The sequence below is a fragment of the Bolinopsis microptera genome, chromosome 3 (assembly GCF_026151205.1).
Source record: "Bolinopsis microptera isolate Bmic1 chromosome 3, MBARI_Bmic_1.0, whole genome shotgun sequence".
In the NCBI taxonomy this organism is placed as follows: Eukaryota; Metazoa; Ctenophora; class Tentaculata; order Lobata; family Bolinopsidae; genus Bolinopsis; species Bolinopsis microptera.
This window is the reverse complement of record NC_087074.1, coordinates 11535849-11552387: the sequence shown is the minus strand read 5'-3', so window position 1 is coordinate 11552387 and position 16539 is coordinate 11535849. Positions and strand designations below refer to the sequence as shown.

At 38.3% G+C, this 16539-nt stretch overlaps 4 protein-coding genes across 4 annotated transcripts; all 4 read left to right on the top strand.

Moving 5' to 3' along the window:
* Nucleotides 1–1005: 1005 nt before the first annotated feature.
* LOC134813437 (E3 ubiquitin-protein ligase RFWD3-like) lies at nt 1006–8052 on the top strand. Its single transcript, XM_063821215.1, has 3 exons — nt 1006–1385; nt 6364–6489; nt 6638–8052. Exons 1-3 carry the CDS (start codon nt 1053–1055, stop codon nt 7736–7738), a joined length of 1560 nt encoding a protein of 519 aa, XP_063677285.1. The 5' UTR covers nt 1006–1052; the 3' UTR covers nt 7739–8052.
* Nucleotides 8053–8289: 237 nt separating this feature from the next.
* LOC134813435 (poly [ADP-ribose] polymerase 2-like) lies at nt 8290–11960 on the top strand. Its single transcript, XM_063821213.1, has one exon. It carries the CDS (start codon nt 9788–9790, stop codon nt 11672–11674), a length of 1887 nt encoding a protein of 628 aa, XP_063677283.1. The 5' UTR covers nt 8290–9787; the 3' UTR covers nt 11675–11960.
* On the top strand, nt 8320–11844 carry LOC134813439 (uncharacterized). The gene has a single exon (XM_063821216.1). The coding sequence runs from the start codon at nt 8320–8322 to the stop codon at nt 9451–9453; it is 1134 nt and encodes a 377-aa protein (XP_063677286.1). The 3' UTR covers nt 9454–11844.
* Nucleotides 11961–14038: 2078 nt separating the features above from the next.
* LOC134813190 (ankyrin repeat domain-containing protein 40-like) lies at nt 14039–15819 on the top strand. The gene is made up of 4 exons (XM_063820878.1): nt 14039–14109; nt 14793–14942; nt 15223–15341; nt 15464–15819. Exons 1-4 carry the CDS (start codon nt 14039–14041, stop codon nt 15817–15819), a joined length of 696 nt encoding a protein of 231 aa, XP_063676948.1.
* Nucleotides 15820–16539: the final 720 nt, after the last annotated feature.

The window sequence follows — 16539 nt, the reverse complement described above, 5'->3', positions numbered from 1 at the left end:
GTTTGGTTTTGCCTTGATAATTTCTGACAGTAGGAAGTAAGTCCAGACTTACTTCCTTTTCTCAGATAAAAGATCTGTGAAAGAAATAAGTAACTGGACTTACTTCCTTTTGGCAGGGGTTCTAATTTCTCGTTTTTAGACCGATTATGTATGTTGCAGAAGGTTTGTATCACTTGTATGTTTCAAGAATGTTATAAAAACTGGCAGTGAATCGTTTTAGAACCCTTATTATCAATTTAACAATTTAACAATGTGTTGCACAATTAAGTGACATACTGATTTTACAAGCTGCCTTGGTTTGATGTTGCATGATTTTGCAGAACTCATCTAAACAATTAGAATTTGTTAATTAATAATAAATAATTGTTAATTAATAATAAATAAAAGGGTATATTTTGATATATATCCCATATTATGATAAATCCACGTTTTATTATAGCAGCTTAAAAGGGTATAATTTGAGAAAGTTTATTCAAAAGGGTATATGTTCATCTACTATCCCATTTATAAGACTCATAATAGAGATGTATCTGAAAATAAATACTTTGTCTAATATTTCACCCGGGCAGTGGCGTAACGTTGCCTGTTGCCCCCCCCCCTGTTGGCGCCCCCTCCACTTAAGCTTAGGCGCCCCTCCCTAAAATTGAACAAATTAGGTGATTTTAGAGGATATGCCGGTAAAATCTCTAAAAAAGTGTGTATCTAGAGCAAAACGCGCAGTTTTGCTAGTACTTCAGATAAGTTTTCGAAATTGTCCCACATTCAAACGACAATTTGGCGCCCCCACAAGATGGCGCCCCCCACACAGCAGGGTCAACGGGGCCCTTCGTTACGCCACTGCACCCGGGACACTTGCTTATGCGGCAGGAAATTGTTTCTTAGTCCTTTGATTGTAAGCAACAAACAGTTTTTATTGATAATCTCAAAATAAACTTTTTAGAGATATACCCTTTTACTTGGGAGGTGACGAAATGCAAATTTTTGATAAAAAAGAATACCATTTAGTTCCATCAATGTGACATATTATGTGAAATACAGCACTATTGTTCGTGATGTCTGAAAGCACAGATCTAGCCAGCTCCAGTTCACCGCAACGAAAGAAGGCCAGACTTGATAATGCAACTCCTTCCTCCTCCCAAGCTGAACCTGCTAACAGCTGTCCTATATGTCTAGACAGTTGGTCATCCACTGGAACTCACAGACTGGTTTCTCTCAAATGTGGACATCTCTTTGGACAACTTTGTATAGAGAAATGGCTATCTACTCGATATACTTGTCCACAATGCAATGGTAGTTCAAAGAAATCAGATATCCGACCTATATATGCTAAAGTGATATGTGCTGTTGATAATGATGAGCGTGATGATGCCCTACGGCTATTAGAGGTTGGAACTTAAATTAACTAAACCTTTTCTTTTTTAATTGTTCCTTGGTTTTCATGCGGCCAGGTAGCGCAGTTGGTTAGAACGCCTGTCTTACAATCGTTAGGTTGCGAGTTGAGAAAAGACAATTTTTTTATTTTATTATTTATCACCAATTCAATACATAATCAATAAATATATATCCGAATAAATTTGATTAAAAATTAAATGATACAAGTATGCTAGCAGCTAGCGCGCTTATATTTGATAAATATTCACGCTGTTAAAATGGGTTTTACCACACCGCCACTCACATTAGCACAGTTGGTGAACGTACCCAGGCGCTGTTAAGCTTTTATGAGCCCTGGTTGACTGCTGAGAGTGGCGAAGGGGCTGATATTAATTTTATCTTAGTTTAACCTAGATTCCAATAAAATTTTAGTTTTGTGTTATAGTTATATGATTTTTATGCGATGTTTAAGTTACAGCTGCTCGCAATACATTATTGCTTAAAAATTGTTAAATATGCTCGCTATACGCTTAATTTTAGATACCGTATGTATATATACATATCAGCTCATAATACCAAATAACAATAATAAATAAATTAAAAGCATTGAAGAGGTCCAAAACCAATTCAAGCATGACACAAAGTTGAATACATTTTCATCGGAAGCTGCAAGCTTATTAACGTTTGATTCCGTACGTTCATGATCCGTTATTATGCATTCACCTTCAGGCGGTGTCGACGGATCATGCGAAAAGGGTTTTTGACAGGCTGTGCCCTTACCATAATTAAACTGAACCATTGCCTGATACGATGTAAACAAGAGTGTTGGATAGGTGAGCCGCGCAAGCGCTCGCGCATTTGTGTCGCTCTGACAAATAGCACTTGAATAATTTAGCTACCAAGACGTAAATTGTGCGTTACGTAAAGTATTATTTTTCCCTTCGGATAAAGTGAACGTTACACCCGCGTGTAACCTGCTTTAATGTTTTGTGTGCATGTGTGGTGGAGTGAGTGTATAATGTAATGATTGAATGAATCTTTTTTCTTTTGTGGTGCATATATGATGTGGGTGACAGGTGTAAAATCTAAAATATATAAATATAAATGGGGGTCTTTTCATAGGAAAGTGTTGAAGTTTAAGTCCTGCCAGTTAATATTGTCAGGTTGGTGTTGAGCCTTCATGATAGAAAGCTTCAATCGGGATTTAATTGAACCTATTGAACCTATTTTTCCACGTGCATTTGACTGCTCAAGAAACCTATTCCATAAATTTGCCCCTTTATATGCGAAATTGTGAGATGAGTGTGGTGTCACAAATCTGTCATCTCTGAGCTCAGACTTCTTAAAGAGAGAATACATGGATATGGGCTGATGACTCTTCACTATCTTCATTGTTTCAGTAATGCATCTGTATCTATATATGTTATGTACTGTCATTAGTTCCTTAGATTGGAAAATAGGTTTTGTTGATTCTCTAGAGTGGAATTCTGCCCCAAGTATTTGGCAGCGATGTGGCCTTGCTTGTTTATCACCAGTCTTCCTCAAGCTGATACATATAGAACACGGTTTAATGTGAGGTATAGTTGATTCATTGGATATTTTACCTTTCTTGTTTATACTGCACTGGATTGGCCTGCTACGAGAACAAGTTTTAAACTTGTCGCTAAATGCTTCCGAGTCCCCAAATAAGATTCGGACACATTTCTTCTGTGCAAGGAATAGTGGTGAAAGCTTATTAATTGATACACCACCCCATACAGTTATACCGTATCCTAGATGAGATTCAAAAAGAGTGTGGTATATCTGTTTGTACAGCTGGCTGGGGAGGGAGTTTTTTATTCGATAAATACGGCCACATATGCTGTTTAATTTCTTAGTTAGTTTCTCGATATGAGGTGTCCAACTCAGTTTGTCATCAATAATTACACCTAGAAATTTCGTTTCAGTAACCTGTTTGATCGGGATCCCATCAATTTCTAGATTCAAGTCATTTTCAGTATTATCAATGGTCTTACGTTTAGTAGGCGAGAAGTACATGTAACAAGATTTTTTAACATTAATGTGCAGTAGGTTATGGCGCATATATTGGCACACAGAGTCGAGAATTTCATTCGCTATTTTGTATGCTTTTTCCTTAGTTTCAGCAGCTACAAAGATGTTTGTGTCATCTGCAAATAGTACAAATTTTCCTAATGTACTACATCTATAGATGTCATTTATATAGATAAGAAAAAGCAAGGGGCCCAAAACGGATCCTTGAGGTACGCCTAGTTTAACTGGGAGAGGCTCTGATTCTTCACCAAGTACACTAACATACTGGTATCTATTATTTAGATAGCTGGAGAGCAGCTTTAGTGCGTTTCCTCTAACTCCGTAATTACTAAGTTTCTTAAGTGGCATATCAAATGGTAAGGTATCAAATGCTTTAGAGAGATCGATAAATATTCCTAATACGTGGTTTTTATTATTCCGTTTTTCTTCGACGTGATTTACGGAGTAGTTAAGAGCATGACTTGTCGAGTGGTTTTTTCTAAAGCCGAACTGATTTTCGAATATTATTCCTCGAGATAAGAAAAAGTTGTATAATCTACTGTAAATAATTTTTTTCAAATATTTTACCAAATACTGGTAATGTTGATACTGGCCTGTAATTCTCTAGTAATTCCTCATCTTCTTTTTTATATATCGGGGTTATCTTACCCGTTTTCAGTTGATCAGGGAAGACACCTTCATTCATGCAGTTGTTATAAATTCTGGCAAGATGTTCTGATATAGTTTGACTACACTGCTTCATTACATGTGCCGGTATGTCGCTAGCTTTACCGTTATTAAATTCACTTATAATTTGTATTATTTCAGAGCTTGTACATTCAGTAAGATAAATACTTGACGGACAGGACTGTGGCAAGTAGTCAGTGAATGATTTAGCAATTATAGGATCTTCATCAATCCTCCTCTCATAGACCTCGTTCAGATTGGAGGCGATTGACACAAAGTACTTGTTAAATTCATGAGCAATAACTCGTCGACAAATAACACGCTCATTGTTTATCATGAATGACGGTTTCATTTGCTTATTTTGCTTTCCTCGCACTTTATTAATTAACTGCCAGGTTTTTTTACTGTCACCCTGACACTCCTCAATTTTGTTGCACGTGTAGAGGCGTTGAGCTAGTCTTATTACGTGTTTAACTCTCCTACGTTTGTCAGTAAAATTAGCATGCTTTTCCCTGGCATCATTACAAGGATTGCAGTGACAGGCTTCCTTGATCTCACGACAAAGTTTACCTGGATTATGCAAACATTTTTCTCTCTTCGCTTTATGCCAGTGGTCGTGCAGCTCATGTTTTTTATTTATAGACTCGATTAATCCTCCTGTTATCCACGGATTTGTCATTGGCGTTCTTTTGGAGACTTTAGGTTTACTGAGTTTACATGATTTGTCTAGATTCGTTTTGAATGTGTCGTGAAATTCAATAAAGTTTTTTGGTGGGTGCTCAGAGAAATGTTGGTTTAAGGATGAAACAAGGACTCGAACGTTGGATTCACTGTAATCATAATATTGGGTATGTTTAACTTGAGGTTCAGAGTTAGTTACAGCTAGGTCTTCAAAAATATGAAAAACTGGCAGATGATGCGAGATTCTGTCAGATACTGTACCTGAGGCAACAACCTTGTTTATATCATTTGTGTAAATGTTGTCAATACACGTTTGATTACATCCGGCTTCTCGTGCGTGTGTGTTGATATAAGAGGCGAGAAACCGGCACTAAACATTATCTCCTCGAGATTGCTAACTTCTTTACTATTAACATGGAGGTTGACGTTAAAATCTCCCATTATATACGCAGATTTTTTAGGCAATATCTGGAGTATTCTAGATAGTTCTGTCAGGAAGCTTGCAAAATTACCGCTGGGTGGTCGGTAAATAACCCCAAAAGTTACTTCTTCTGAGTTTTTACGACTAGTTACGAATAGTGATTCTAAATTCTCGGTAACGTCTGACGCAAGTTCGTTCACAATACTGCTAAGTCTATCTTGAACATATAATGCTACACCAGTTCCTTTGGATTTATTACCTACAGTATTCTGGTAAAAACTATTGTAGTTAGGAATTGAATACACGGTGCTTTCATCAGGACCTATGTTAGTTTCTGATAAACCTATTACGGTGAAGTTTTGGTTAATGCGGTGCAGTTCAGTTAATAGACTATCAAAATTGCTTTTATTGCCATCAATGTTAAGAAAGTAGGAGCTGGAAAACTTTTTAAGATTTTCTCCATGCGATGAGTTGATTTCATTAGCAGAATAAGCTTGGCATTTGTCTAAGATTGAGGATATTTTATATGTTTCGTCATGTGCATCTGGTGAGGTTGTGTCATCTACAAAGTGTTTGAAGGGATTATACTTGTGTACTATTTTATCTTTGCACGAAAAGCAGTAGAAGTTGTCATTAATAATTTGTGCTTTTGATTGCGAAAAACACTTTGAGTGGGCAATACAATTACATCTACTGCACTCAAACATCGGCTGACCTATGTAAACGTTTTTCAGGCAATGGTTACAGTTTTCTCTCAAAATTTTGTTGATCATACCTGACGACCATCAGTTCGAAACCCACTGACTGCCTGGTCGTGGGGTGAGCGTCGTCGACGTTCAGCTAAGGATCATGAGTGGTCTATGCAGCCCCCCGGTCTACTCAGCCGAATACTCGAGAAATCGGGTGTGAGGGTTAAATGAGGAGCTGCACATTGCAGCAAAGTCTCGGACGAAGAAAGTATGGTACACACTACCTTAACCGTCACTGGCCAAAAAGATCCTTCGGCTTCCTGTAATTGGCTGGTTGCACTTGTGTAACATTGTGGCTGTTGGAATACACCGAAGTAAAATAAGTGTCTAGATAAAAAAAAAAAAATGACTTGTTCAATTTGTGCATTCAACAGTAATAATGATTTAGATGCATTTATCACACACTTCTAAACTATATTTCAGACTGAGAAAACTAAAAGAAATCATCTGGAAAAGCTCCATTTGAAAACAAGCATGCAGTGCCAAATGTTTGCGTCAGAAAATTCCTTCATGAAGAAAACGATTATGGAATTGGAAAACAGATTAAAAGTGAGTGTATTATTTGTCACTTTAAAATTTTGTTTCATACCAATTCAAAGTTTCTCCACAATGAATGATTGTCACGGCTTTATCCATTTTGTATTTCGATAATGAATTGTTTCAAGTTGATAACACTTTGATACATGATTTTCCACAGGCAAGTGAGCACATGCGTTCAACTATCTCAGCTATATCTGGACATGGCTGCTACTCATTCTCCAAATCTGTATTCGCCTCAGCTGAGAAGAAAGCACATATTTTTCATTCCGATCCTTTTTCTGGCTTGATTGCTGTGTCAAAAAAATTTGAAGATACTTTGAATCAATATGGTGTGTTAAAGATTAGCTCTATCGATTCTTGTCATCATGAATTTGTTGGTCTTCATTTGAATCAGATAAGGGATGTTGCTTTTGATCCTCATGGGAACACCACATTGCTATCCTGTAGTAAGAACAAAGATATTAAACTCACTTGTATGAAATCAAACAATACAGTAATAACATATCAGGCTACCAAGGACTGCTGGAGTTGTAGCTGGAGCCTTGCTAATAGTTACCATATTTACTGTGGACTTCAAAACGGTGAAGTGATGATGTTTGATATAAGAAATACAAAGGAGGTCATTGAAAGCATATGCCCTACGAATGGTCCCCAAAAGTGTCCCATTGTATCGGTTGTCTCTATTCCATCACCAGCTGAAAACGGTAAAGAGGGTCTTTTGGTTTCCACCTTACAGTGTATAACATATTATAAAAGGGACACAAAAAACAAGTTTGTTGGTGATCTCCTGGAGACTCCAACAGGTGCTCTCTCCTCTGTCTCCTTTGAACATGACAGGTCTCAGATCTTAGCATCTTATAAACCAAATACAAAGTATCCTAAAGAACGTCATATACTGATGAACCTCAGTTTTGAGGAGAAAACAGTAGCAAATGTAGTTAGTACATTTGAAGGAGGGACCAATCAGCACCTGAGATCACGGTCTTGCTTGATAAAATGCCCTGATAATGACAATCATCTGCTTGTTTGTGCAGGGGATCAATCTACCAACACTGTGAGAATCTGGAGCACTACGGACATGCAGCAGCTGCAAAGTTGGGATTGCAGAAAAGAAGACGGGCCTATAATTGCAATGGGTCCTCACCGAGCAGCTGGAGTCAACTTCATCTGTGCTTTGACCAATCAGCGATTGAATCAGTACAAGTGGCTTTACTCTAAGTCTCACTTTTCAGAGGCATCACAAGCATTTTCGACATGAAAAACAAGTTGTATGTTACCAATTCCAATATAAATATGGGATACATTTAAAACATCCTGGAAATACTCAGGACCATCATTTTAATGTATTGATTTTACTTAACAGCAACAAATAGGGTATTGAAATGGTACAATTTTAACCTGTGGCAATCATTATCCTGTCATAGTGCGTTATTATTACATTTCCACACTTCACAGTACCAGTATTGCTTAAAATACTGATTTTTATTATGAATATTATTATGCTTTAAAGTTTCGTTCACAGGTGAGTAAAATAAAACGGAAATGTCAATCTTTGATCAGTTAAACAATAAACATTGGGAACATTAGCTTTGATTTCATTGCTAAATTCACTTTTTACTGCTTTGATCTGTCAAATACTAAAATGTTGTATAAAATATCAATGTAAATCATTCAATGTATCGAAGCTCGATAATCTGCTCAAACTTACAAATAGGTTTTGTTATATCATTGAAAACATGATTTGAAATTCTAAATAAACTATAGTTGACAAATTTAAAAGATTCCTAATTCTTTCATCACTACCAGGAAAGTCCTAATTGTAATAAGAAAGGTGAATGTATGTTGGGCCGCTATCTCAGAAACTGCTGTTTCAGGAACACTGAGACGTTCATCAAACAACTACTTCGATACAATACCTCCAGAAGTGCCCAAAGAGCGGAAACTTCTCTCATTGACTATCTCGAGTTAGAAGTCAGAGGTGGTAGGGGTGGTGGGGGATGTGCCAGTATCCAGAAAATACAAAGGAATAAACAAAAACCAGATGGAGCTGATGGGGGAGATGGAGGTTCGGTTCTTTTCAGAACATCTAAAAGTAGATTAGATTTCAGTCACATCCCATCAGAAATTGTTGGCCGTTCTGGAGGAGCAGGAGTAGGGAAAAATAAGACAGGGGTGAGGGGTAGTGAACTTATCGTTACCATTCCTGTTGGTTCCATAGTTGGTTGCCAGCTATCACAGAAGCCTTTGGTTGAACTTGATTCGGAAGAGGAATTGTTTTTGGCTGCTAGAGGTGGCAAGGGAGGTCGGGGGAATCTATCAATTTCTGGTCAGTTGTCTTTCGGCCGAGATAGGTATGGCTGCAAAGAGAAGGAAGAGGGAGAAGAGGGACAATTATCTTCAATTTATTTAGAAATGAAAACAATCGCCGATATTGGACTGGTTGGTCTTCCAAATGCAGGAAAGTCTTCTCTTCTCAGATCTATTTCTGGGGCTCAACCGAAGATTGCATCATACCCTTTTACTACGTTAAGACCACATGTTGGAGTAATTCATTATGATGGTTACTATCGGGTTAGGATGGCTGACATTCCTGGTCTAATCGAGGGAAGCAGCTTGGGGCGTGGACTGGGCTATTCCTTTTTAAGACACATAGAGCGTTGCAAGAGTTTGCTTTATGTAGTCGATATGTCAAATATGGAGTGTGAACCCATTGAAACGATCAGAGTATTAGAAAAGGAACTTGAAGCATACAAACCTGGGATGACTGAGAACATAGTTGGTATCGTTGCCAATAAAATAGACCTCTTACAAGGACCCCAAACTATTGTTCAGTTAGCCAGGGCTTTTCCTAAGTATCCTGTCATGCCTATTTCAGCTTTAGAACAGAGGAATGTAGTAGCTGTGCGAAATGTTTTGGAGCCTTTCAAGTATGTATTTGTACATAAGTCAAATGAAAAAGAAGTGTACTCATGATCAATGATTATTTTCATACTATTACTGATTTTCATCCAAATTTCATATTTCATCGAAAACGTTGAACAGGGACTAAAAATGTTTGGTATTGTGATTTAATTTATTATTTTATCAATGACATCGTCACAACAAAGCGTAGAATGTTATTCAATTTGATCACTTGATACTAATTCATTGAATAGTTCATCAACTTATTGATTTTCAAAAGTGTGGAAAATGTATTCCATACAGATTCTTAACTCCATTCAATTGTTTCCATCGAGAACTAAATTAATTTTAATGCGTCTTGCCTTCATTTTGCCTTCAGCATCGCTTTAAAATTTTGTCATATCGTATGTTTAAACAATGTATTTTGTATTCAGGTATGTCAACTCGCAGCTCGGCCAGAAATAGAAATAAGCCCAAAGTAGATTACAATGACGATCCGACTGTTACCACTGATAAACCAGTGAGAAAGACCCGTGGGAAAAAAGCACCAAAAGCTGCTGATGATGACGACGATGAGAACGACAACAATGTGAGTAATACCGTCCCTACCAGGAAACCTCGAGGCAGAAAAGCTGCCAACAAAGCTGCAGCCACAACTAATGACAGTGATGACGACGATACCAAACCAGTCAAGCCTACTCGTGGAAAGAGGAAAGCCAAAGCTCCAACCCCCATTCCTGAAGACGAGGAGATGGAAACCAAGAAAAAGAAGATTGAAGAAAAAATAGACACAAAGATAAAAGAGGAGAAAGGTGGAAAAATTATCGTTCCAGTTGACTCACAGTGCCCAAGGAGCTCAGTATCTACAGTTTTTTGTGACTCTGATGGTCCTTGGGATGCTATGCTCAACCAGACGAATGTTGGTTCGAACAATAACAAATATTATTTACTTCAGTTATTGAAAAATACCCACCAAAATTCATACAATACTTGGTTCCGATGGGGCAGGATTGGTTACAGCAATGGCCATCAGAATAAACTCACTTCGTTTAGCAATCTTGAAGCTGCCAAGAGTGATTTCATGAAAAAATTTTCGGATAAGACGAAAAATGTTTGGCCCTGTGAGTTTGAAGACTTTGAGAAGTACCCTAACAAGTATGATCTGATTAAGCTCGACTATGCTGTAAAGGAAGAGGAGGTTGAAGTTGACGGTGCCCCTGTTAAACAAGAGCCAGTTGAGAGCAAGTTAGACCCCCGACTCTTGTCCATGATGGAACTCATCTCCAATGTCAAGGCGATGGAACAGGCAGTCATGGAGATGAACTATGACGTCAAAAAGTCACCTCTAGGTAAACTTTCAAAGGAACAGATTAAATCAGGATACGAAGCTTTGACCATTATTGAGGAGTGTATTAAAGCAGATCAGTCGAGCAGTAAGAAAGCAAAGGATGCATGCAGTATGTTCTACACCAGAATACCTCACAATTTCGGCTTTACCACTCCTCCTCTGATACGGACTCTCGAGGAAGTAAAGATTAAAATCGAGCTTCTGGATACACTAATCGATATAGAGGCTGCAGTTAAGGCTATCAAGGAGGGCACAAAGGACACTGTTCACAAGACAGATTCCTTCTACCAGAACTTGAAGATAGAGATGAAACCTCTTGAGAGGGATAGTGATCTGTTCCAGATGTTATCCACATATCTCCACAATACCCATGGTAAAACCCATCTTCACTACACAATGGAAGTAGAGGATATTTTCGAGCTAAACAAGGAGGGAGAGGAGGAACGGTACAAAGACCTGGGAAACAAGCAGCTACTTTGGCACGGGTCCAGACTAGCTAATTGGGGCGGTATATTCAGTCAGGGTCTGAGGATTGCCCCTCCTGAGGCCCCGGTTACAGGATACATGTTTGGTAAAGGTGTGTACTTTGCTGACATGGCCTCTAAGAGCGCAAACTACTGCTTCACCTCCCACAACCAACCCACTGGTATTCTCCTTCTAGCTGAGGTGTCTCTTGGTGAGGAACGTGAGCTGTTAGGCTCGGATTATCATGCGGATAAACTTCCTGCCGGGAAACACTCCACTAAGGGTGTTGGACTGAACGCGCCAGATCCCGCCCAGACCAAGTCTCTAGGTGATGTGAAGGTTCCTCTGGGAACTGGAGTCAACACAGGGGTAACCAATCCTGGTGGTTACACCTTGCAGTACAATGAGTTTATTGTGTATGATGTCGCTCAGGTAAAGATGAAGTATGCTTTGAGAGTGAAGTTCAATTACAAGCGATAGGAGAGAACAATTTGAAGGCTGAAAATCGAGTTTAGTGAAGTGTTGTGAAAAATACCCGGTTTATTGTATGGAAATTAATTGTATCATCTATTCTTTTTAATATGTAAAAGCAGATTTTATCACTCCTACTTTTAATGATCAAAAATATTATGTACCGTAGAACGGCAGAATTATTTAACAACTAAAACTTTTAAAGTTGTTTTACTATATTTATCTTACCTAGCTGCATGTTTTTAGTTTTGATTGTTTTGTAACGCTATTTAATAAATCGCTAAGTTATTGACCATATTGCCGTTTTATTGCAATACTGTCTCCTTAGATGATATTTAATTTTAACTCAAAAGCTGTATAGTAAGAAACAAGTGGTAAACTATAAGTGTAGTTGAAATAACAACATGCAAAACTGTACTTATTGGAAAAACTCTGAAAAATTGAAGCGTATTTCTAGGTTTGTAGCTCTAGTCTTAACCTCTCAACCTATGTATGGTGTTTATTGCTCAGCTATGTGCAGTATTGTAATGATATGATGTTAACTTTAACCACTTAACCTTACCATTTTAGATTGAATGTTCTGAAGAAGATCATCTTGTTATGATGTAAGTAAGACACACACACACACACACACACACTCACACACACTTACACATACTCACGGACACTCACACTCACTCTCACACACACACACACACTCACACATACTCACAGATATTCACACTCACAGACACTCACTCTCACTCTCACTCTCACTCTCACACACACACACACACATACTCATAGACACTCACTTTCACTCTCACTCTCACTCTCACACTCACACACTCACAGACACTCACTCTCATCAGATAAACTTTATCCACTGCACTGTTTTTAGGCGTGGTAATTATAATACTTGTTATATTTTAATACTTTAGGGTATGTAACGTGTAAAGCAACTTTCTGGCTATACGTGTAACTAGAAACAAACCACATTTAACTGCAAAGCTCACTTTACCTCTAAAGATAATTTACTATTTAAGATTGAAAAGGTTTACTCAGTTTCGTGACCATGGAGTCAAAACAGGAGCCTATTTCAAAATTACACTTGTTATGTGCGCCACTTAGGGCTCAATTGGCTAAGTCTGCATGAAGTTTGTATACAGTAAGTCTCCATACTACTAGCTCAATTTATTGATCCAAATTAGAGTCAAATATTCCATGTGCTCTCATTATCATCAATCATTAATACTGTAGTTGACGTACTCGTTAATATTAGGTTGTCAGCCACTTCATCTAGTTTTAGTGGGGCGAGAATTTGTTCTCAAAAATTCTCAAAAATTTGTATGGTGCCGCGCAATTTGAGTCGGTATTCAGATGCTGTATCAATTCGGGGAGGATGCGTTTGCTGTTAGTTGGAAACCCCTATCAAGATTCTAAAATAAGTGCGATGAGATTGGATTTTGAGACTAAAAGTGCGATTTTCACGTGTCACGTGCAGTGGCGAAATGTACTTCCCCCACCCCCCCCCCCCCTACAAGATTTCTTGACCCACCAATTATTCTCTATTTAAAAAGATTTCAGATTTCGCGAGTCCCTTTGTGAGCGAAATTGTAAATATGTCGCTTTATGTCGCTCGAAAATTTACGTGCGTATTTTTATGAAGTATATAGAGTTACACATTGAAAATCTGATATGCCCATTGTAGCACAATGGTTTAGAGCGCGATCGCTTAGCAGTTGACTCCGGTTCGAACCTCGTCGACGGTCATTTTTTTGGCAATTATTAATTATTTTACTAAAATTATCATCAGAGCACCTTGTAATATACTTTATCCGATAAATTATACTGTTCGTACTTCAGCTAGAGAAGACTGGCATTTAAGGATTTGTCCGGGGAAGGCCTCGTTCGGGGTAGAACATGTTCGCACTAGAACATGTCAATTGTCAAATTATGGTAAACGGATTTATCTGGTAATGTTTGTTTTGTTTTAAGGCTAGAATTTAGAATGGAATCAATGTGATGAGGATCCAGAGTTAATTACCTGTTAGGATTAATAAGTCAGTTCTACAGTTAAAAATACCCTTTTTCAAACTTTTAATGAAGAAATATTCACTATGCCTAATAGGCATTGCCTATGGCAGTATTAAGAATACTCTGAGAAAGATTGATTCGACTTTAGCCAGGAACAGTACCTTGAGATTTCGACCATTACCAGACCTCCTTTAATGGTAACCATGGTAACTATAGTAACCACTGTTAATCTTGATCTTATAAACCGATTAATATCGACAACAACTAGTATCCTTTAAGACTTAGACAGTACAGAAAAGTAAGCCGTCAGAGTAACACAACCAGTAATAATTCAAAACAATCAATACCAAAAGGACAATGACCATAAAAAGTCGGCTTGATGATAAAGACGAAGGGACCAGCAAGATGAGGAATATTATTATGAAAATGTAAGCGCGCGACCGGATATGTAGTGCTGAAAGAGGGTGCCGAAATCTCGTGGTTAAACTCGCGATATTGGGGTGAGATTTATACTAAACTCGTCAAAATCTCGCACTAATTGCGCGCGGCAAAGTTGTTATACTTTAACCACGTGATCTCACACCGCACTAAGTTCCGAATTTACAATGTCTTAAGCAAATTTTTGTGTCGCTTAAATCTTTTAAATTACATTTTTCTATTTTCTCACACATTCTTTTGTTAATTTTTTTCTATGTTTATTTTAAGATTTTTTGCGATGAGCCTGTCTCGCAATCTCACATGAATCTTGACCTGGGGTTGGAAAAACTTTCATAGGTTTCGTCACCTTTTCAACTAATATTATGGGAACTTCTCACAGACCTAATATAACTGATCAAGTCGTATGTCGCATGTATAATCGTAATTTAATTTTGGATGGAGGTTGAGTGAGCCTTGTTGAGGTTTGTTGTTTGTTTCTAGCTACACGGATAGCCACAACTATACTCTGTACAAGTTACAAACTTTAAAATAATATTACAGATGTAATTATAATATTGACTGCGCCTACAAAAGGTAGCGAATGTTGCGATATTTTCAAATTGTGCATGAATACCTGCTCCTGAATACCGGCTCGCGCCAGGTCATCTCAGAACTACTAACCATGCTCTTTCAGACGTATAATTGACGAGGAGCTGAGAGAAGCTTGTGCTACCGGAGATGAAGCTAAAGCGCAGATATTGATCGGGCAGGGAGCTAATGTTAACTCTAGTAACAAGGTTAACGGATGGACTGCTCTTCATTGGGCAGCTTATCGGGGTCACAGGTATATTGTCCAATACTTTATCTTCCAGACTTTCTAATCAAAATTATCAAGAATTCTCAAAGAAAGCGAACGTTAAAATTTGAAAATTTAAACCCTTTCAAGATTTTACGTCTTAAAATCCTTGACGTCAATGTTACTATTGATGCGTTATCTGTTTTTCTTTAAAGAGCTATTTTTTGCTATATTTTGCTATATTTTGCTATATTTTTGCTATATTTTGCTATATTTTGCTATATTTTGCTATATTTTGTTGATTGTTTATGTACCATTTCTCTCCCAGGGGTCTGGTAATGTTCCTGCTGAACAAGGGAGCTGACCCCACTGTTCAGAACGTTAAAGGAGAGACTGTAATGTCGCTGCTTGCTAATTACAGCCTGGATCTACTCGAGGGAAATGAAGGTTTACCTGAGCTATGTATTTTAGGGTTTTAGAAATGGAAAATGTTGAACAAAACAATGTCGAACAAAATGAATACTCCCAAAAATAAATACCATTATATAATACAAATCTCACCATTCCAGTTGAAGAAGGAAAGCAGTACCCTCTGCCCACTCAACAAGAAACTCTCAGCTCCCTCCCCATCATGCCCAACTACATCAGGAACCCCATGTTCCCTTACAACACCAAAAAAGACACCCACAGCATGATGACCCCAGTACCAGTCACCTCTCACCCTCCCCCGGGCCTACCTAAAGGAGCTCCCTCGGTCCTTCCAGCTCCAGTACCCCAACCTCCCAGACCCGTGTTGGTGCAGGTACCCCCACCCCAGGGCACTGGAGGGAGGAGTAACAGTGCTAGTCCTCAACTACCCTCCGCAAGCAAACCCTCTAAACAGGAGCAGCAGGAGGTGGAGGCAGACAGTAAACAAGGTATATGAGCTGGATTTCCTTCTTATTATCTTGTATAATACTATTTATTATCTCACAAGCTGTACAAAGTAGTTTAAGGTCATGATGTCCGGGATACAGTTGCGAGTAAAGATCGAATTAAGCATCATGTGAATAATATCTCCTGGCGCTAGATTCTGATTTTAGTGAAAATGACGAGTTGTAAATCCCATAATATTAGACGACCCTCGTGCCAAAACACAAGATGAAGATTATAACAATATGAAATGGAGACGGGTGAATCAGACCTGGGTCGCACTACTCCTCCTCAAAAGAGACAGTCTCGTGTTGACTGCTCTCAGAGCGGAATAGCGCTTTACTCTTAATTAGCAGTCAATTGCAGTGGAACTCTACGGAAACTGCAGCGAAACTGCACCCAGCAAAACTATTATAATTATTGATCTGTGTTTTGAACCGATATGACTAGGGATGGTGTGTTGGTATCGTCTAGCGAATAATATCTTGTTGTGCTTATAACATGTCGCGTGTATCGAGCTATTCTGTGTGTGCTGCACCCGATTTTAGATGCAATTAACCGGCGAGAAATTCTCCCTTTTACCCCGGTTCTAATTGCTGTGAAGAATGTTAATATCATAATTCATAAGGAGGGTTACGTCTATAGCTAAATCAATCATTTTATTACCATTCCGCTATGACTTGTAAATATTATAAGCAACTAGGATATCGCGGTGTTAGACGTTAAACCTTGT